Genomic DNA, 23,782 nt, shown 5'->3' on the forward strand with positions numbered 1-23,782 from the left:
TAACCCTCTGACAGTCCAGCATTCCCTCAATGTTGACCCTCCGATAGTGCAGCACTCCTTCAGTACAGTACCACTGACAGTGCAGCCCTCCCTCAGTATTGACCCTCTGACAGTGCAGCCGTCCCTCAGCACTGACCCTCTGGCGATACAGCACTCCCTCAGTACTGACCCTCTGACCGTGCAGCACTCCCTCAGTACTGACCCTCTGGCGATACAGCAGTCACACAATACTGACCCTCCGACAGTGCTGCATTTTTTCAGTACTAACACTCTGAGAGTGCAGCACTATCTCAGTACTGACCCTCTGACAGTGTAGCGCTCACTCAGTACTGACCCTCCGACAGTGCAGCGCTCACTCAGTACTGACCCTCCGACAGTGCAGCGCTCACTCAGTGCTGACCCTCCGACAGTGCAGCACTCCCTCAGTACTGACCCTCTGGCAATTCAGCAGTCACTCAATACTGACCATTCGACAGTGCTGCATTTCCTCAGTACTAAACCTCTGACAGTGCGGCACTAACTCAGTACTGACCCTCTGACAATGCAGCACCTCCTCAGTACTGACCCTCTGACAGTTCAGCACTCCCTCATTTCTGACCCTCCGACAGTTCAGCACTCCCTCAGTACTGACCCGTTGACAGTGCAAAGCTCCCTAAGTACTGGCCCTCTAACAGTGCAGCACTCCCTCAGTACTGACCCTCTTGCAATACAGCAGTTACTCAATACTGACCCTTCGACAGTGCTGCATTTCCTCAGTACTAACACTCTGAGAGTGCAGCATTCACTCAGCACTGACCCTCTGGCAGTGCAGCACTCCCTCAGTACTGACCCTCCGACAGTACAGCGCTCACTCAGTACTGAACCTCTGACAATGCAGCACTCCCTCAGTACTGACCCTCCGACAGTGCAGCACTCCCTCAGTGCTGACCCTCCGACAATGCAGCACTCCCTCAGTACTGACCCTCCGACAGTGCAGCGTTTCCTCAGAGCTGACCCCCTGACAGAGCAGCACTCCCTCAGCACTGACCCTCTGACAGTGCAGCAATCCCTCAATGTTGACCCTCCGACAGTACAGCGCTCACTCAGTACTGACCCTCTGACAGTACAGCGCTCACTCAGTACTGACCCTCTGACAATGCAGCACTCCCTCAGTACTGACCCTCCGACAGTGCAGAGCTCCCTCAGTACTGACCCTCTGACAGTGCAGCACTCCCTCAATGTTGACCCTCCGACAGTGCAGAGCTCCCTCAGTACTGACCCTCCGATAGTGCAGCGCTCCCTCAGTACTGACCCTCCGACAGTGCAGCACTCCCTCAGTACTGACCCTCTGACAGTGCAGCACTCCCTCAGCACTGATCCTCCGACAGTGCAGCACTCCCTTAGTACTGAGCCATACCAACTGAATCCTGAGGGACTAGATTCCCAAGCCTCCTATTTTAGAGGATTTATAGCCCCCAATTATCGAGGCCCTTGTTCCCTTAGGGACTGTTTCCCAAGGGTTCGGATTTCTGACCACAATTGGTTGTGGGAGATAGGCCATTCCTGGCTGTTGGCTTGAGCAGGTGTGGCTGATGACACCATGCAGTCGGCGGTGTCGGGCGGGGTGGTGGTGATGACTTCACGGTGATGTCACGGAGCAGGGGTAATGACACCACAGAGTGGGGTCGGTGATATCAAGGAGTACATTGATGACAGAACAGAGTGGGGGTGGTGATGTCACACAGCAGGGGCCAGTGACTTTACAGAATGGGGTTATGACGTCACTGAACGGGACAGTGATATCACGAAGCAGGGGTGATTACATCATGAGCAGAGGTAGTAATGTCATTATTAGTGTCACAGAGTGGGGGTGCTGACATTGTGTGGGCGTTGTGATGACATCATGGAGCAGGGCTGCTGATGTCACAGAGTGGGGGTGCTGACATTGTGGGGGTGGGGTGATGACATCATGGAGCAGAGCTGCTGATGTCATGGAGTGGGATTGGTGACATCACAGGGGTGCTGACTTTGAATCGGGTGGGCAATGACTTCACAGAGTGGGGACGATGACATCACTGAATAGGACAGTGATGGCACGGAGTGGGGGGTGATGACATGATGGAGCGGGGGTGATGTCATGGAGCAGGGTTGGTGACATCACGGACTGGGGCAGTTATGCCATGGGGCGGGGTTCAGATGTCACGGAGCGGGGTGTAAATGTCACAGAGTAGGCGATTGCTGCTTGGGTGGGAAATTTCAATGTGAAATATGTCCAGACTGCGCCTGCATCTCCCGCTAATCCATGCAGCACTGCTGGGAGAGTCACTCACCCACCACTCGATCGGATAGTAACTCTAACTCTCAGCTTCCGACTCTGTCCACAGTTTGTCAGTGCTGGAGTTTTTCCTCAGTGCGGTCAGGATGTCTGAGATGATGAGGGGAAGTGTGGTCGTCTGCATCTTCATGGCTCTGATGCTCACAGAGGTGAGGGAAAATGCCACTTCCTATCCATCTTCTATCTCCTTCAAATATTTGCAAGCACTGAGAATCAGACATGAAATGTTTCTGTCGTACATGACATATATATGTGTTGTTTAACATAAATACGGCCCATTAAGTATATAGAGCACATTCGCAAAACCACAATGTAACTACAAATCAGGTTGGCCATTCAGCCCATTGTAATCTTCCACACAGAAAGGCCGACATTGACAATAATGCATCATCCAATTGTATAATAAATGATTCCAGATCTTTTGCCTCCCCTGCATCATCCCATGTGCTGATCACGCTCTGTGTGAAGGAGAATTGCCAACCTCAGTGCAAAATGTATCTTTCAATGGTTGACCCTGTTGCTCTCTATGCTACTCGATTAACAAATGGGAAGTCAAATGTCGATTTACCTCTCAATTCCATGAACAGTTCGACATCCCTCGAGAAGGTCATCTCTCAGGCGGGCACTTTCCAGGTTGACTATCCCAGATCTCTCCAGTCGATATCCCTGGTGCAGATGTCAGAGAAAGGGAACCAGGCTCAAGGCTCCACACAGTCCCCTCTCTACAGGGACCCCACTATACATTGTCTCCTCTCTACAATCTCTCCTCCCTACACTTCTCACTCTCTATGGAGTCCCCTCTCTATACTCTCCACTCTCTACACGGTGCCCTCTCTACACGGTGCCCTCTCTACACTGTCTCCTCTGTATACAGTCCTCTCTCTACCCTGTCCCCTCCTGACAATGTCTCCTCTCTACAATGTCCCCTCTCCACACTGTCTCATCTCTACACTGACCCTCTCTCCAATGACCGTCTCTGGAATGTCCCCTCTATCCAGTGTACGCTCTCTACACTGTCCCCTCTCTAAACTGTCCCCTCTCTAACCTGTCCGCTTGCTACAATGTCCCACTCTACACTGTCCCTCTCCACATTGACCTCTCTCTACACTGTCTCCTATCGACACATTCCCTATCTACACTGTCCCCACTCTACACTGTCCCCTCTCTACACCGTCTCCTCTCTGCAATTCCCACTCTCTACAGTGTCCCCTCTCTATATTCTCACCTCTCTACATGGTCCCCTCTCTGCACTTCCCCTCCCTATACTCTACTCTCTTTACATGGTCTCCTCTCCACATTGTCCCATCTCTACACTGCCCCTCTCTACACTGTCTCCTCTTGGCACTGCCCCTCTCTACACTGATACCTCTCTACACTGTTTCCTCTTTACACTGCCCCCTCTCTACATTGTCCCCTCTCTACACTGTCTCCTCTCCACACAGTCCCCTCTTTACAGGGACCCCACTACACTGTCTCTTCTCTATACTCTCTCCTCTCTATACGGTGCACTCTCTACACTGTACCCTCTCTATACATTCCCTCTCTACACAGTCTCCTCTCTACACTGTCTCCTTTCTACACTGTCTCCTCTCTACACTGTCCCCTCTCTACACTGTCCCCTCTCTATACATTCCCTCTCTACACAGTCTCCTCTCTACACTGTCTCCTTTCTACACTGTCCCCTCTCTACACTGTCCCTTCTCTACACTGTCTCCTCTATCCACTGTCCCCTCTCTGCACTGTCCCCTCTATCCACTGTCCTCTCTCTACACTGTCATCTCTCTACACATTCCCTCTCTATACATTCCCTCTCTACACTGTCCCCTCTCTACACATTCCCTCTCTATACATTCCCTCTCTACACTGTCCCCTCTCTACACATTCCCTCTCTATACATTCCCTCTCTACACTGTCCCCTCTCTACACATTCCCTCTCTATACATTCCCTCTCTACACTGTCCCCTCTCTACACATTCCCTCTCTATACATTCCCTCTCTACACTGTCCCCTCTCTATACATTCCCTCTCTATACATTCCCTCTCTACACTGTCTCCTCTCTACAATTCCCACTCTCTACAGTGTCTCCTCTCTATACTCTCACCTTTCTACACGGTCCCCTCTCGACACGGATACCTCTCTACATTGTCTCCTCTCTGCACTGTCTCCTCTCTGCACTGTCCCCCTCTCAAGACTTTCTTTACTCTCTCCTATTTACACTTTCCCTTCTCTACACTGCCCATCTCTACAGTGCCCCTCCCTACACTATCCCCTCTCTACACTGTCCGCTCTCTACGCTGCTCCTTCTCTACTCTGTCCCTTTCTTCACTGCCTCCTCTCTACACTGTCAACACTCGACACTCTCTCCATTCTACACTCTCCCCTCTCTACAGTGTCCCGTCTCTACACTGTCCCCTCTCTACACTGTCCCCTCTCTACACTGCCCCTCTCTACAGTGTCCCCACTCTACAGTGTCCCCTCTCTACAGTGCCCCTCTCTACAGTGTCCCCACTCTACAGTGTCCCCTCTCTACAGTGTCCCCACTCTACAGTGTCCCCTCTCTACAGTGTCCCCACTCTACAGTGTCCCCTCTCTACAGTGCCCCTCTCTACAGTGCCCCTCTCTACAGTGTCCCCACTCTACAGTGTCCCCTCTCTACAGTGTCCCTCTCTACAGTGTCCCTCTCTACAGTGTCCCTCTCTACAGTGTCCCCTCACTGCAGTGTCCCCACTCTACAGTGTCCCCTCTCAACACTGTCCTCTCTCAACACCGACCCCTCTCGACACTGTCTTCTCATTAAACTTTCCCCTCTCTACACTGCCCCCTTTCTATACTGTCTACTCTCTACACTGTCTACTCTCTACACTGTCTACTCTCTACACTGTCTACTCTCTACACTGTCCACTCTCTGCACTGTCTACTCTCTACACTGTCTACTCTCTACACTGTCTACTCTCTACACTGTCCACTCTCTACACTGTCCCCTCTCTACACTGGCCCCTCTCTACACTGTCCACTCTCTACACTGTCCACTCTCTGCACTGTCTACTCTCTACACTGTCCACTCACCACACTGTCCACTCACCACACTGTCCACTCACCACACTGTCCACTCTCCACACTGTCCACTCACCACACTGTCCACTCACCACACTGTCCACTCACCACACTGTCCACTCACCACACTGTCCACTCTCCACACTGTCCACTCACCACACTGTCCACTCTCCACACTGTCCACTCTCCACACTGTCCACTCACCACACTGTCCACTCACCACACTGTCCACTCTCCACACTGTCCACTCTCCACACTGTCCACTCTCCACACTGTCCACTCACCACACTGTCCACTCACCACACTGTCCACTCTCCACACTGTCCACTCACCACACTGTCCACTCACCACACTGTCCACTCACCACACTGTCCACTCTCCACACTGTCCACTCACCACACTGTCCACTCTCCACACTGTCCACTCTCCACACTGTCCACTCTCCACACTGTCCACTCTCCACACTGTCCACTCACCACACTGTCCACTCACCACACTGTCCACTCTCCACACTGTCCACTCTCCACACTGTCCACTCTCCACACTGTCCACTCACCACACTGTCCACTCACCACACTGTCCACTCTCCACAATGTCAACTCTCTACATTGTCAACTCTCTACACTGTCCCCGCTCTGCACTGTCTCTTCTCTACACTCTCCCCTCCCTACAGTGTCCTCTCTCTATAGTGTCCCCTTTCTACAGACTCCCCTTTCTACAGTGACCCCCTCTACACTGTCCCCTCTCTACATTGTCTGCTCTCTCCACTGTCCCCTCTCTACGCTGTCTCCTCGCTACACTGTCCCCTCTTTCCACTGACCCCTCTCTACACTATCCCTCTCTACACTGTCTCCTGCCTGCACTATCCCCTCTCTACACCACCTCCTCCCTACACTGCCCCTCTCTTCACTGTCCTCTCTCGTCACATCCCCATCTCTTCTCTGTCCCCTCTCTGGTGTCCCCTCTCTTCAGTGACCCCTCTCTACACTGTCCCTCTCTACACTGGCTCCTCTCTACATTCTCCCCTCTCTCTGCAGTGACCCTCCCTACACTGCCCCCTCTCTACACTGTCCCCGGTCTACATTGTGCCCTCTTTCCACTGTCCCCTCTCTCCACTGTCCTATCTCCATACTGTCCCTATCTACACTGCCTCCCATCTACACTGATGCTCTATATACTGCCTCCCATCTACATTGTCCCCTCTCTTTCATAGAAACATAGAAACTAGGAGCAGGAGTAGGCCATTCGGCCCTTCGAGCCTGCTCTGCCATTCATTATGATCATGGCTGATCATCCAACTCAATAGCCTGCTCCCGCTTTCTCCCCATACCCTTTGATCCCTTTCGCCCCCAGAGCTATATCTAACTCCTTGAAAACATACAATGTTTTGGTCTCAACTACTTTCTGTGGTAACGAATTCCACAGGCTCACCGCTCTCTGGGTCTCTACATTGTCCCTCTCTACACTGTCTCCTCTCAACACTGTCCCCTCTCTCCACTGTCCCCTCTCAACACTGTCCCCTCTCAACACTGTCCCCTCTCAACACTGTCCCCTCTCAACACTGTCCCCTCTCTCCACTGTCCCCTCTCTACACTGTCTCCTGCCTGCACTGTCTCCTCTCTACACCACCTCCTCTCTGCACTGCCCCCTCTCTTCACTGCCCCTCTCTTCACTGCACTCTCTCCTCACTGCCCCATCTTAACTCTGTCCCCTCTCTACACTGTCTCCTCTCTACACTCTCCCTCTCTCTACAGTGTCCCCTCCCTTCACTGCCTCCTTTCTACACTGTCCCCGGTCTACATTCTGCCCTCTTTCCACTATCCCCTCTCTCCACTGTCCCATCTCCATACTGTCCCTATCGACACTGCCTCCCATCTACACTGTCCCCTTTCTTCCATAGAAACATAGAAACTAGGAGCAGGAGTAGGCCATTCGGCCCTTCGAGCCTGCTCCGCCATTCATTATGATCGTGGCTGATCATCCAACTCAATAGCCTGCTCCCGCTTTCTCCCCATACCCTTTGATCCCTTTCGCCCCCAGAGCTATATCTAACTCCTTCTTGAAAACATACAATGTTTTGGTCTCAACTACTTTCTGTGGTAGTGAATTCCACAGGCTCACCACTCTCTGGGTGAAGAAATTTCTCTTCATCTCAGTCCTAAATGGTCTACCCCATATCCTCAGACTGTGACCCCTGGTTCTGGACTCCCCCAGCCATCGGGAACATCCTTCCTGCATCTACCCTGTCTAGTCCTGTTAGAATTTTATAGGTTTCTATGAGATCCCTCCTCATTCTTCTGAACTCCAGTGAATATAATCCTAACCGACTCAATCTCTCCTCATATGTCATTCCCGCCATCCAGGAATCAGTCGGGTAAACCTTCGCTGCACTCCCTCTATAGCAAGTACATCCTTCCTCAGATAAAGAGACCAAAACTGCACACAATATTCCAGGTGTGGTCTCACCAAGGCCCTGTACAACTGCAGCAAGACATCACTGTTCCTGTACTCGAGTCCTCTGGCTATGAAGGCCAACATACCATTTGCCTTCTTTACCGCCTGCTGCACCTGCATGCTTACCTTCAGCGACTGGTGTACGAGGACACCCAGGTCTCGTTGCACATTCCCCTCTCTCAATTTATAGCCATTCAGATAAGAATCTGCCTTCCTGTTTTTGCTACCAAAGTGGATAACCTCACATTTACCCACATTATACTGCATCTGCCATGCATTTGCCCACTCACTCAGCTTGTCCAAATCACACTGAAGCATCTCTGCATCCTCCTCACAGCTCACCCTCCCACCCAGCTTTGTGTCATCTGCAAATTTGGAGATATTACATTCAGTTCCCTCATCTAAATCATTAATATGTATTGTGAATAGCTGGGGTCCCAGCACCGATCCCTGCGGTACCCCACTAGTCACTGCCTGCCATTAGGAAAATGACCCGTTTATTCCTACTCTTTGTTTCCTGTCTGCCAACCAGTTTTCTGTCCATCTCAATTCACTACCCCCAATCCCATGCGCTTTAATTTACACGCCAATTTCTTATGTGGGACTTTGTCGAAAGCCTTCTGAAAGTCCAAATAAACCACATCCACTGGCTTTCCCTCATCAACTCTACTAGTTACATCCTCGAAAAATTCCAGTAGATTTGTCAAGCATGATTTCCCTTTCATAAATCCATGCTGACTCTGTCCGATTCTGCCACTGTTTTCCACGTGCTCAGCTATTAAATCTTTTATAATGGACTCCAGAATTTTCCCCACTACCGACGTCAGGCTGACTGGTCTATAATCCCCTGTTTTCTCGCTACCTCCCTTTTTAAATAGTGGGGTTACATTAGCTACCCTCCAATCTGTAGGAACTGTTCAGAGTGGGCAAATCCCTGTCCCCTCTCTTCCCTGTCTCCTCTCTACACTGTCTCCTCTTTTCATTGTCCCCTCTCTTTACTCTCCCCTATCTACACAGTCCCCTCTCTACAATGTCCTTCTCTACACTATCACTTCTCTACGCTGTCCCCTCTCTGCACTGTCCTGTCTCTACATTGTCCCCTCTCTACACTGTCTCCTGCCTGCACTGTCCCCTCTCTACACTGTCCCCTCTCTACACCACCTCCTCACTACACTGCCCCTCTCTTCACTGCCCCTCTCTTCACTGCCCTCTCTCCTCACTGCCCCATCTTAACTCTGTCCCCTCTCTACACTGTCTCCTCTCTACACTGTCTCCTCTCTACACTCTCCCCTCTCTCTACAGTGTCCCCTCTCTACACTGTCCCCTCTCTACACTGTCTCCTCTCTACACTGTCCCTCTCTCTACAGTGTCCCCTCTCTACACTGTCCCCTCTCTACACTGTCCCCTCTCTACACTGTCCACTCTCTACACTGTCCACTCTCTACACCGTCCCCTCTCTACACTGTCCCCTCTCTACACTGTCCCGCTCTACACTGCCTCCTCTCTACACTGTCCCTCTCTCTACACTGTCCCCTCTCTACACTGTCCCCTCTCTTCACTGCCCTCTCTCCTCACTGCCCCATCTTAACTCTGTCCCCTCTCTACACCGTCCCCTCTCTACATTGTCCCCTCTCTACACTGTCCCTCTCTACACTGCCTCCTCTCTACACTGTCCCTCTCTCTACAGTGCCTCTTCTCTACAATGTCCCCTCTCTACAATGTCCCCTCTCTACACTGTCCCCTCTCTACACTGTCCCCTCTCTACACTGTCCCCCTCTACACATTCCCCTCTCTACATTGTCCCTCTCTACACTGCCTCTTCTCTACACTGTCCCTCTCTCTACACTGTCCCCTCTCTACATTGCTCCCTTTCTACACTGCCTCCTCTCTACACTGTCCCTCTCTACACTGTCTCCTCTCTACACTGTCCCCCTTTCTACACTGCCTCTTCTCTACACTGTCCCCTCTCTACACTGTCCCCTCTCTACACTGCCCTCTCTCCTCACTGCCCCATCTTAACTCTGTCCCCTCTCTACACTGTCCCCTCTCTACACTGTCTCCTCTCTACACTGTCTCCTCTCTACACTGTCTCCTCTCTACACTGTCCCCTCTCTACACTGTCCCCTCTCTACACTGTCTCCTCTCTACACTGTCCCCTCTCTACACTGTCTCCTCTCTACACTGTCTCCTCTCTACACTGTCTCCTCTCTACACTGTCTCCTCTCTACACTGTCCCCTCTCTACACTGTCTCCTCTCTACACTGTCTCCTCTCTACACTGTCTCCTCTCTACACTGTCTCCTCTCTACACTGTCTCCTCTCTATACTGTCTCCTCTCTCTGCAGTGACCCTCCCTTCACTGCCTCCTTTCTACACTGTCCCCGGTCTACATTGTGCCCTCTTTCCACTATCCCCTCTCTCCACTGTCCCATCTCCATACTGTCCCTATCTACACTGCCTCCCATCTACACTGTCCCCTTTCTTCCATAGAAACATAGAAACTAGGAACAGGAGTAGGCCATTCGGCCCTTCGAGCCTGCTCCGCCATTCATTATGATCATGGCTGATCATCCAACTCAATAGCCTGCTCCCGCTTTCTCCCCATACCCTTTGATCCCTTTCGCCCCAAGAGCTATATCTAACTCCTTCTTGAAAACATACAATGTTTTGGTCTCAACTACTTTCTGTGGTAACGAATTCCACAGGCTCACCCCTCTCTGGGTGAAGATATTTCTCCTCATCTCAGTCCTAAATGGTCTACCCCATATCCTCAGACTGTGACCCCTGGTTCTGGACTCCCCCACCATCGGGAACATCCTTCCTGCATCTACCCTGTCTAGTCCTGTTAGAATTTTATAGGTTTCTATGAGATCCCCCTCATTCTTCTGAACTCCAGCAAATATAATCCTAACCGACTCAATCTCTCCTCATATGTCAGTCCCGCCATCCCAGGAATCAGTCGGGTAAACCTTCACTGCACTCCCTCTATAGCAAGAACATCCTTCCTCAGATAAGGAGACCAAAACTGCACACAATATTCCAGGTGTGGTCTCACCAAGGCCCTGTACAATTGCAGCAAGACATCCCTGTTCCTGTACTCGAATCCTCTGGTATGAAGGCCAACATACTATTTGCCTTCTTTACCACCTGCTGCACCTGCATGCTTACCTTCAGCGACTGGTGTACGAGGACACCCAGGTCTCATTGCACATTCCCCTCTCTCAATTTATAGCCATTCAGATAAGAATCTGCCTTCCTGTTTTTGCTACCAAAGTGGATAACCTCACATTTATCCACATTATACTGTATCTGCCATGCACTTACCCACTCACTCAGCTTGTCCAAATCACACTGAAGCACCTCTGCATCCTCATTACAGCTCACCCTCCCACCCAGCTTTGTGTCATCTGCAAATTTGGAGATATTACATTCAGTTCCCTCATCTAAATCATTAATATATATTGTGAATAGCTGGGGTCTCAGCACCGATCCCTGCGGTACCCCACTAGTCACTGCCTGCCATTCGGAAAAAGACCCGTTTATTCCTACACTTTGTTTCCTGTCTGCCAACCAGTTTTCTATCCATCTCAATTCACTACCCCCAATCCCATGCGCTTTAATTTACACGCCAATTTCTTATGTGGGACTTTGCTGAAAACCTTCTGAAAGTCCAAATAAACCACATCCACTGGCTCCCCCTCATCAACTCTACTAGTTACATCCTCGAAAAATTCCAGTAGATTTGTCAAGCATGATTTCCCTTTCATAAATCCATGCTGACTCTGTCCGATTCTGCCACTCGTTTCCACGTGCTCAGCTATTAAATCTTTTATAATGGACTCCAGAATTTTCCCCACTACCGACGCCAGGCTAACTGGTCTATAATTCCCTGTTCTCTCTCTACCTCCCTTTTTAAATAGTGGGGTTACATTAGCTACCCTCCAATCTGTAGGAACTGTTCAGAGTGGGCAAATCCCTGTCCCCTCTCTTCCCTGTCCCCTCTCTACACAGTCCCCTCTCTACAATGTCCTTCTCTACACTGTCACTTCTCTACACTGTCCCTCTCTGCACTGTCCTGTCTCTACATTGTCCCCTCTCTACACTGTCTCCTCTCAACACTGTCCCCTCTCTCCACTGTCCCCTCTCTACACTGTCTCCTGCCTGCACTGTCCCCTCTCTACACCACCTCCTCTCTACACTGCCCCTCTCTTCACTGCCCCTCTCTTCACTGCCCTCTCTCCTCACTGCCCCATCTTAACTCTGTCCCCTCTCTACACTGTCTCCTCTCTACACTCTCCCCTCTCTCTACAGAGTCCCCTCTCTACATTTCCCCTCTCTACATTGTGCCCTCTTTCCACTGTCCACTCTCTCCACTGTCCCCTCTCTCTACAATGCCCCCTCTCTACAGTGTCTCTATCTGCATTGTCCCTCTCTACACTGTTTCCTCCATACAATGTCCCCTCTCTAAACGGTCCCCTCTCTAAACTGTCCCCTCCCTACAATGTCCCCTCTCTATATTGTCCCCTTATTGACTGCCTCCTCTCGACACTAGCCCCTCTCCACACTGTCCCCTCTCCATACTGTCCCCTCTCTACACTGTCTGCTCTCTACATTGACTCCTCTCTACACTGTCTCCTCTCTACATTGACTCCTCTCTACATTGACTCCTCTCTACACTGTCTCCTCTCTACACTGTCTCCTCTCTACACTGTCTCCTCTCTACACTGTCTCCTCTCTACATTGACTCCTCTCTACATTGACTCCTCTCTACATTGACTCCTCTCTACATTGACTCCTCTCTACACTGTCTCCTCTCTACACTGTCTCCTCTCTACACTGTCTGCTCTCTACATTGACTCCTCTCTACACTGTCTCCTCTCTACACTGTCTCCTCTCTACACTGTCCCCTCTCTACACTGTCTCCTCTCTACACTGTCTCCTCTCTACACTTTCCACTCTCCAGACGGTCCCCTCTCTACACTGTGTTTTCTCTACACTGTCTCCTGTCAACACTGTACCCTCTGTACACTATCCCTCTCAACAAGGGCTCCTTCCAAAACCCTCCTTCTATACACTGTCCCCTCCCTACATTGTCCCCTCTCTACACTGTCCCTCTCTACACTCTACCCTCTCCCCACTGTCCCCTCTCCCCACTGTCCCCTCTCTACACTCTACCCTCTCTACACTCTACCCTCTCTACACTCTACCCTCTCTACACTCTACCCTCTCTCCACTGTCCCCTCTCTCCACTGTCCCCTCTTTCCACTGTCCCCTCTCTACACTCTACCCTCTCTACACTGTCCCCTATCTCCACTGTCCCCTCTCTACACTGTCCACTCTCTCCACTGTCCCCTCTCTCCACTGTCTCCTCTCACCACTGTCCCCTCGCTCCACTGTCCCCTCTCTACACTGTCCCCTCTCTACACTGTCCCCTCTCTACACTGTCCCCTCTCTACACTGCCTCCTCTCTACACTGTCCCCTCTCTACAGTGTCCCCTCTATACATTGCCTCTATCTGCACTGTCCCTATCTACACTGTTTCCTCCCTACAATGTCCCCTCACTACACGGTCCCCTCTCTAAACTGTCCCCTCCCTACAATGTCCCGTCTCTATACTGTCCCCCTTTTGATAGGTTCCTCTCCACACTGTCCCCTCTCCACACTGTCCCCTCTCTACACTGTCCCCTCTCTACACTGTCCCTCTCTACACTGCCTCCTCTCTACACTGTCCCCTCTCTACAGTGACCCCTCTCTACACTGTCCCCTCTCTACACTGTCCCCTCTCTACACTGTCCCCTCTCTACTTTGCCTCTATTTGCACTGTCCCTATCTACACTGTTTCCTCTCTGCAATGTCCCATCACTACACAGTCCCCTCTCTAAACTGTACCCCCCCTACAATGTCCCGTCTCTATACTGTCCCCTTCTTGATTGCTTCCTCTCTAAACTGTCTCCTCTCTACTCCTTCCCTTTCTACACTGTCTCCTCTGTACATTGTCTCCTCCGGACACTATCCCCTCTCTACACTGTCCCCTCTCTACAATGCATTCTCTCTGCACTGTCACCTCTACACTGTCTCCTCTGTACACTGTCTGCTAACTCCACTGTCCCCTCTCTCCACTGTCGCCTCTCTCCACTGTCCACTTTCTCCACTGTCCACTCTCTACACTGTCGCCTCTCTGCACTGTCCACTCTCTCCACTGTCCACTCTCTCCACTGTCCACTCTCTCCACTGTCCACTCTCTCCACTGTCTCCTCTCTACACTGTCTCCTCTCTCCACTGTCTCCTCTCTCCACTGTCCCTCTCTACACTGTCTCCTGCCTGCACTATCCCCTCTCTACACCACCTCATCTCTACACTGCCCCTCTCTTCACTGTCCTCTCTCGTCACTGCCCCATCTCTTCTCTGTCCCCTATATACCCTGCCCCCTCTCTACACTCTCTCCTCTCTCTATAATGTCCCCTCTCTACACTGGCCAGTCTCTACATTGTGCCTTCTCTACAGTGTCCCCTCTCTACAGTGTCCCCTCTCCACTGTCTCTATCTGCACTGTCCTTCTCTACATGTTTCTCCCTACAATGTGCCCTCCCTACACGGTCCCCACTCTAAACTGTCCCCTCCCTGCAATGTCCCATCTCGATACTGTCCCCGTCTTGACTGCTTCGTCTCTACACTGTATCCTCTCTACACTGCCACTCTCTACACTATTCCCTCTCTACACTATCCCCTCTCTACACTGAACCCTTCCTACAATGCATTCTCTCCACACTATCACCTCTACACTGTCCCCTCTCTACGCTGTCTCCTCGCTACATTGTCGCCTCTTTCCTCTGTCCCCTCTCTACACTGTTCCCTCTCTACACTGTCCCCTCTTTCCTCTGTCCCCTCTCTACACTGTCCCCTCTCTACACTGTCCCCTCTCTACACTGCCTCCTCTGTACACTGTCTCCTCTGTACACTATCCCCTCTATGCACTGCCCCCTCCCTGCAATACATTCTCTCTACACTGTCACCTCTATACTGTCCCCTCTCTTCACTGTTGCCTCTCTCCACTGTCCCCTCTCTACACTGTCCCCTCTCTACACTGTCCCCTCTCTACACTGTCCCCTCTCTACACTGTCCCCTCTCTACACTGTCCCCTCTCTACACTGTCCCCTCTCTACACTGTCCCCTCTCTACACTGTCCCTCTCTACACTGTCTCGTGCCTGCACTATCCCCTCTCTTCACCACCTCATCTCTACACTGCCCCATCGCTTCTCTGTCGCCTCTCCACACTGCCTCTTCTCGACACTGTACCCTCTCTACACTGTCTCCTCCGTACGCTGTCCCCTCTCTACACTGCCCCTCTCTTCACTGTCCTCTCTCGTCACTGCCCCATCTCTTCTCTGTCTCCTCTCTACACTGTTCCTCTCTACACTGTCCCTCTCTACACTGTCCCCTCTCTACACTGTCTACAACATACGCCATCTCCAATTTACACTGTCTCCTCTGCACAGTCTTCCTCTCTACACTGTCTCCTCTGTACACTGTCTCCTCTGTACACTATCCCCTCTCTACACTGCCCCCTCCCTCAATACAATCTCTCTGCACTGTCACCTCTATACTGTCCCCTCTCTACACTGTCTCCTCTCTACACTGTCCCCTCTCTACACTATCCCCTCTCTCCACTGTCCCCTCTCTACACTATCCCCTCTCTACACTATCATCTTTACACTGTCTCCTCTTTACACTGTCCCTCTCTCCAATGTCCCCTCTACACACTGTGTCCTTTCTTCACTGTCTCCTCTCTACAGAGTCCCACACTACACAGACAACTTTATGTGCTGTCTCCCCTCTATACTGTCGCATCTCCACACTGTCCCCTCTCTACACTGTCCCCTCTCAACACTGTCCCCTCTCGACACTCTCTCTCCTCTCTACACTGTCCCCTCTCTACACTCACTCCTCTCTACACTGTCCCCTCTCTACACTGTCTTCTCTCTACACTGTCCCCTCTCTACACTCTCTCCTCTCTGCACTGTCCTGTCTCTACACTCTCCCCTCTCAACACTGCCCCCTCTCTACACTCTCTCCTCTGTACACTGTCCCCTCTCTGCACTGTCTCCTCTCTACACTGTCCGCTCTCTACACCGTCCCCTCTCTACACTGTCCCCTCTCTACACTGTCCCCTCTCTACACTGTCTCCTCTCTGCACTGTCCCCTCTCTACACTTTCCCCTCTCTACACTCTCCCCTCTCTACACTGTCCCTCTCCACACTGTCTCCTCTCTACACAGTCTCCTCTCTACACTGTCTCCTCTCTACACTGTCTCCTCTCTCTACACTATCCCCTCTCTACACTGTCTCCTCTCTACACTGTCTCCTCTCTACACTGTCTCCTCTCTACACTGTCCCCTCTCTACACTGTCTCCTCTCTACACTGTCTCCTCTCTCTGCACTGTCTCCTCTCTCTACACTGTCCCCTCTCTACACTGTCCCCTCTCGACACTCTCTCTACTCTCTACACTGTCCCCTCTCTACACTGTCTTCTCTCTACACTGTCCCCTCTCTACACTCTCTCCTCTCTGCACTGTCCCGTCTCTACACTCTCCCCTCTCTGCACTGCCCCCTCTCTACACTCTCTCCTCTGTACACTCTCCCCTCGCTACACTGTCTCCTCTCTACACTGTCCCCTCTCTACACTGTCCCCTCTCTGCACTGTCCCCTCTCTGCACTGTCCCCTCTCTACACTGTCCGCTCTCTACACCGTCCCCTCTCAACACTGTCCCCTCTCTACACTGTCTCCTCTCTACACTGTCTCCTCTCTACACTGTCCCCTCTCTACACTGTCCCCTCTCAACACTGTCCCCTCTTGACACTCTCTCTCCTCTCTGCACTGTCCCCTCTCTACACTCACTCCTCTCTACACTGTCCCCTCTCTACACTGTCTTCCCTTACACTGTCCCCTCTCTACACTCTCTCCTCTCTGCACTGTCCTGTCTCTACACTCTCCCCTCTCAACACTGCCCCCTCTCTACACTCTCTCCTCTGTACACTGTCCCCTCTCTGCACTGTCCCCTCTCTACACTGTCTCCTCTCTACACTGTCCGCTCTCTACACCGTCCCCTCTCTACACTGTCCCCTCTCTACACTGTCTCCTCTCTGCACTGTCCCCTCTCTACACTTTCCCCTCTCTACACTCTCCCCTCTCTACACTCTCCCCTCTCTACACTGTCCCCTCTCTATACTGTCTCCTCTCTACACTTACCTCTCTACACTGTTTCCTCTCTACACTGTCCCCTCTCTACACTGTCCCCTCTCTACACTGTGTTTTCCCCACACGCTCCACTCTCCACAAAGCCCCCTCTCTACACTGTACGCCTCTACACTGTCCCTCTCTACATTGTACCCTCTCTATGCTGTCCCTTTTCTATGTTGTCCTCTTTCTACTCTGTCTCTTCTCTACACTCTATCCTCTCGACAGTTTCCCCCCTCTACGCTGTCTCCTCTCCACACTGTCCGCTCTATAACATGTCCCCTATCAACACTGTCTCCTCTCTACACTGTCTCCTCTCGACACTGACGCTCCCTACACTGCCCCCTCTCTACACTGTCCCCTCTCTTTCCTGTCCACTCTCTACATTGTCTCCTCTCCACTGTGCCTACTTACACTGTCCCCTCTCTGAACTGTCCATATTTAGACTGCCTCCTCTCTACACTGTCCCCTCTCTACACTGTCCCCTCTCGACACTGTCCCCTCTCGACACTGTCCCCTCTCGACACTGTCCCCTCTCTACACTGTCTACAACATACGCCATCTCCAATTTACACTGTCTCCTCTACACACTCTCCCACTCTACACTGTCCCTCTCTGCACTGTCTCTTCTCTACACTGTCCCCCTCTACACTGTCTCCTCTCTCCACTGTCCCCTCTCTCCACTGTTGTCTCTCTACACTGTCATTATTTACATGTCCCCTCTCTACACTGTTTCCTCTCGACACTGTCCCTCTCTGCACTGTCCCCTCTCTACACTGTCTTCTCTTTACACTGTCCCTCTCTACACTGTCTCCTCTTGACACTGTCCCTCACTGCACTGTCCCCTCTCTACACTGACCCTCTCTACACTGATGCTCTCTATACTGCCTCCCATCGACACTGTACCCTCTCTTTCCTGTCCCCTCTTTACACTGTCCACTCTCTGCACTCTGACCTCTCTTTACTCTCTCCTATCTACACAGTCCCCTCTCTACACTGTCCTTCTCTACACTGCCTCCTCTCTACATTGTCCCCTCTCTACACTGTCCTCTCTACACTGTCCCCTCTCTACACTGTCTCCAATATACACTGTCTCCTCTCGACACTGTCTCCTCTCGACACTGTCTCCTCTCGACACTGTCTCCTCTCGACACTGTCTCCTCTCGACACTGACGCTCCCTACCCTGCCTCCCATCTACACTGTCCCCTCTCTTTCCTGTCCACTCTCTACATTGTCTCCTCTCCACTGTGCCTACTTACACTGTCCCCTCTCTACACTGTCCATATTTAGACTGCCTCCTCTCTACACTGTCCCCTCTCGACACTGTCCCCTCTTGACACTGTCCCCTCTCGACACTGTCCCCTCTTGACACTGTCTACAACATACGCCATCTCCAATTTACACTGTCTCCTCTACACACTCTCCCTCTCTACACTGTCCCTCTCTGCACTGTCTCTTCTCTACACTGTTCCCTCTCTACACTGTCTCCAATATACACTGTCTCCAATATACACTGTCTCCTCTCCACACTTTCTCCTCTCCACACTGTCCCCTCTCTACACTGTCTCCTCTCTATACTTTCCCCTCTCTCCCCTGTGTTCTCTCACTATCCTTCTCTACACGTTCTCTCTCTACACTGTCCCCTATCGGTTCTGTCTGCTCTCTACACTGTCCCCACTCTACACTGTCCCCTCTCTACACTGTCCCTCTCTGCACTGTCCCTCTCTACACTGTCCCTCTCTACACTGCCCCCTCTCTACACTCTCATCCTCTCTACACTCTCCCCTCTCTACATTGATGGCCTGTAACCTTTCCCATCTCTACACTGTCCTTTCTCTTCATTGTCTCCTTTCGACACTGCATCCTCTCAACACCCTCCCCTAACCACACTCTCCTCTGCACCCTGTCCCCACACTACACTGTCTCTTATCCATGCTGCCCCCCCTCGACAGTCTTGCTCTCTACCCTGTCTCCTCTCTACACTGCCCCCACTCTGCATAGCCCGCTCTCTGCACAGTCCCCTCTCTACTCTGTCCCTTTCTACTCTGTCCCTCTCTACTCCGTCCCTCTCTACTCTGTCTCTCTCTACTCTGTCCCTCTCTACTCCATCCCTCACTACACTGTCAGCTTTATGTATTGTCTGCCCTCTATACTTTCACCTCTCCAACCTGTCCCCTCTCTACCCTGTCCCATCTCCACACTGTCCCTCTCTGCATTGTCTCCTCTCTAAACTGTCCCCTCACTACACTGTCTCCTCATACGCTGTCCCCTCTCTTTACTCTCACCTATCTACATAGTCCACTCTCCACACTGTCCACTCTCTACACGGTCAACTCTCTACACTGTCCCCTTTCTCCACTGTCATCTCTCTATACTGTCCTTCCCTACATGTCCCCTTTCTATGCTGTCCCCTCTCTACACTCTCCCCTTTCTACACCCTCCCCTCTCTACACTCTCCCCTGCCTACAGACTCCACTCTCTACAGTGTCCCCCCTCTACAGAGACCCCTCTATGTGCTCTCCTCTCTTCACTATCCGCCCTATACCCTGTCCCCTCTCAACACTGATGCTCCCTACACTGCTTCCCATCTACACTGTCCCCTCTATTCCCTGTCCCCTCTCTACATTGTACACTCTCTACACTGTCTCCTCTGTACACTGTCTCCTCCATACACTCTCCCCTCTCTACACTGTCCCCTCCCTACAATGCATTCTCTCTATGCTGTCACCTCTGCACTGTCTCCTCTGTACACTGTCCCCTTTCTGCAATGCCCCCTCTCGTCACTGCCCCATCTCCTTTGTGTCTCCTCTGTACACTGTCCCCTCTCTACAGTGTCACCTGTCTACATTGCCTCTATCTGCACTGTCCCTATCTACACTGTTTCCTCCCTACAATGTCCCCTCACTACACAGTCCCCTCACTAAATTGTCCCCTCCCTACAATGTCCCATCTCTACACTGTCCCCCTCTTAACTGTCTCCTCTCTACACTGTCTCCTCTCTACACTGTCTCATCCCTACATTGTCTCCTCCATACACTGGCTCCTCCATACACTGTCCCCTCCCTACAATGCATTCTCTCTACACTCTCACCTCTACACTGTCTCCTCTCGTCACTGCCTGCTCTCTCCACTGTCCCCTCCCTCCTCTGTCCCTCTCTAGACTGACCCTCTCTAGACTGTCCCTCTCTAGAATGTCCCTCTCTTGACTGTCCCTCTCTACATTGTCTCCACTCGCCACTGATCCCACTCAATGCTGTCCCCTCTCTGCGCTGTCCCCTTTCTACGCTGTCCTCTTTCTACGCTGTCTCCTCTCTACACTCTATCCTCTCTACAGTCTCCCCTCTCTACAGTGGCCCTGTCTACAGACACCCCTCTCTACAGTTTCCCCCTCTACACTGTCCGCTCTATAACCTGCTCCCTCTCAACACTCTCTCCTCTCTACACTGTCTCCTCTCTACACTGTCTCCTTTCTACAGTGTCTCCTCTCTACACTGACCTCTCTACATTGTCTCTATATTCACTGTCCCATTCTACACTGTTTCCACACTACAGTGTCCCCTCCCTACAATATCCCCTCTCTAAACCGTCCCCTCCCTAAAATGTCCCCTCTCTATACTGTCCCCCCTCTTAACTGCCTCCTCTCTACACTGTCTCCACCGTACACTGTCCCCTCCCTACAATACATTCTCTCTACACTCTCACCTCTGCACTATCTCGTCTCTACACTGCCTGCTCTCTCCACTGTCCCCTCTCTCCACTGTCCATTCTCTACACTGTCCCTCTCTAGACTGTCCCTCTCTAGACTGTCCCTCTCTACATTGTCTCCCCTCATCACTGTCTCCTCTCTACATTGCCCCCTCTTTCCACTGTCCCCTCTCTACGCTGTCCCCTCTCTACGCTGTCCTCTTTCTAACGCTGTCTACTCTCTACACTCTATCCTCTCTACAGTGTCCCCTGTCTGCAGACACCCCCCTCTACAGTTTCCCCCCTCTACACTGCTTTCCCACTACACTGTCCTCTCTATAACCTGTCCCCTCTCAACACTGTCACCTCCCTACACTGTCTCCCCTCCACACATTCCCCTCTCCACACCCTCCCCTCCACTGCACTGTCCCATCTCCACATTGTCTCCTCTCCGCACAGTCCCTCTCAACAGTGATGCTCCTGACACTGCCCCCTCTCTACACTGCCCCCTCTCTTCCCTGTCCCCTCTCTACACTGTCCCATCTCTACATTGCCCCCTCTCTATACTGTCCCCTCTCTACACTGTCCCCTCTCTACACTGTCCCCTCTCTACACTGCCCCCTCCCTACACTGTCCCCTCTCTACACTGCCCCCTCTCTACATTGTCCCCTCTCTACACTGCCCCCTCTCTACACTGCCCCCTCTCTACACTGTCCCCTCTATACACTGCCCCCACTCTACACTGCCCCCTCTCTACACTGTCCCATCTCTACACTGCCCCCACTCTACACTGCCCCCTCTCTACACTGTCCCATCTCTACACTGTCCCATCTCTACACTGCCCCCTCTCTGCACTGTCCCCTCTCTGCACTGGCCCCTCTCTACAATTTCCCCTCTCTACACAGTCCCCTCTCTACACTGCCCCCTCTCTACATTGTCCCCTCTCTACACTGCCCCCTCTATACACTGCCTCATCTCTCCACTGTCCCCTCTCTGCATGGTCCCCTCTCTACACTGTCCCGTCTCTCCACTGTCCCCTCTCTGCACTGTCCCCTCTCTTCAATGTCCCCTCTTTGCACTGTCCACTCTCTACACTGTCCCCTCTCTAAACTGTCCCCTCTCTACACTGTCACCTCTCTACACTGCCCCTTCTCTACACTGCCCCCGCTCTACACTGTCCCCTCTCTGCACTGTCCCCTCTCTGCACTGTCCCGTCTCTACACTGTCCCCTCTCTACACTGTCCCCTCTCTACACTGTCCCCTCTCTACACTGCCCCCTCTCTACACTGCCCCCTCTCTCCAATATCCCCTCTCTGCACTGTCCCCCCTCTACAATGTTCCCTTTCTACACTGTCGCCTCTCCTCACTGTCCCCTCTCTGCACTGCCCCCTCTCTACACTGTCCCCTCTCTACACTTTCCCCTCTTTCCACTGTCCCCTCTCCTCACTGTCCCCTCTCTGCACTGTCCCCTCTCTGCACTGTCCCCTCTCTACACTTTCCCCTCTTTCCACTGTCCCCTCTCTACACTGTCCGCTCTCTTCACTATCCCCTCTCTACACTCTCCGCTATCTACACGGTCAACTCTCTACACTGACCCCTCTCTCCACTGTCATCTCTCTTTACTGTCCTTCTCTACATGTCCCCTTTCTACACTGACCCCTCTCTAAACTCTCTCCTCTCTATACTCTCTCTCCTCTCTTCAATCTGCCCTGTCTACCGACTCCCCTCTCTACCGTGTTCCCCCTCTACATGCTCTCCTCCCTACACTGTACGCTCTATACCCTGTCCCCTCTCAACACTGTGTACTCTCAACACTGTCTCCCCTCTACACTGTCCTCTCGCTACACTCTCCCCTCTCTACACTGTCGCCTTCCATCATTGCTGCCTCTCTATATTCAGCCCTATATACACTGTGTCCTCTCTTCACTGTCCTGCTCTATAGAGCCTCCTCTCTACGCTAACCCCTCTGCAGACTGTGCCATCCCTACACTGTCCACTCTCTACACTGCGCCTATTCTACACTATCCTTCTCTACACTGCCCCCTCGCTACACTGTCCCCTCTCTACACTCGCCCTCTCTACACTGTCCCCTCTGTACACTGCCCCGTCTCTACACTGTCCCCTCCCTACACTGTCTCCTGCCTACATTGTCCCCTCTCTACACCACCTCCTCTCTACACTGCCCCTCTCTTCACTGTCCCCTCTCTACACTGTCCCCTCTCTACACTGCCTCCTCTCTCCACTGTCCCCTCTCTGCACTGTCCCCTCTCTACACTTTACCCTCTCTGCACTGTCCCCTCTCTACACTGCCCCCTCTCTCCACTGTCCGCTCTCTGCACTGTCCCCTCTCTACACTGTCCCCTCTCTACACTGTCCCCTCTCTACACTGCCCCCTCTCTCCAATGTCCCCTCTCTGCACTCTCTCCTCTCTACACTGTCCCCTCTCTACACTTACCACTCTCTGCACTGCCCCCTTTCTACACTGTCCCCTCTCTGCACTGTCCCATCTCGACACTGTCCCCTCTCTACACTGCCCCCTCTCTACACTGTCCCCTCTCTACACTGCCCCCTCTCTACACTTTACCCTCTCTGCACTGTCCCCTCTCTACACTTTACCCTCTCTACACTGCCCCCTCTCTCTACTGTCCGCTCTCTGCACTGTCCCCTCTCTACACTGTCCCCTCTCTGCACTGTCCCCTCTCTACACTGTCCCCTCTCTACACTGTCCCCTCTCTACACTGTCCCCTCTCTACACTGCCCCCTCTCTCCAATGTCCCCTCTCTGCACTGTCTGCACTCTTTACTATCCCCTCTCTTCACCCTCCCCTATCTACACGGTCAACTCTCTACACTGACCCTTCTCTCCACTGTCATCTCTCTTTACTGTCCTTCTCTATATGTCCCCTTTCTACACTGACCCCTCTCTAAACTCTCTCCTCTCTATACTCTCTCTCCTCTCTTCAATCTCCCCTGTCTACCGACTCCCCTCTCTACCGTGTCACCCCTCTACATGCTCTCCTCTCTACACTGTGCGCTCTATAC

The 23,782-nt window shown here is 52.2% G+C and overlaps 1 protein-coding gene across 1 annotated transcript in view; it reads left to right on the forward strand.

Annotated features, from left to right (window-relative positions):
* The first annotated feature begins 2,400 nt into the window (after positions 1 to 2,400).
* LOC144673660 (calcitonin gene-related peptide type 1 receptor-like) overlaps positions 2,401 to 23,782 on the forward strand; it is a 221,603-nt gene continuing 200,221 nt past the window's right edge. Inside the window, exon 1 of the mRNA XM_078535385.1 lies at positions 2,401 to 2,463. Coding sequence (XP_078391511.1) covers positions 2,401 to 2,463 — 63 coding nt within the window. The remainder of the gene's footprint in view (positions 2,464 to 23,782) is intronic.

Source organism: Cetorhinus maximus, unplaced genomic scaffold, assembly GCF_964194155.1.
Source record: "Cetorhinus maximus unplaced genomic scaffold, sCetMax3.hap1.1 HAP1_SCAFFOLD_424, whole genome shotgun sequence".
Lineage (NCBI taxonomy): Eukaryota > Metazoa > Chordata > Chondrichthyes > Lamniformes > Cetorhinidae > Cetorhinus > Cetorhinus maximus.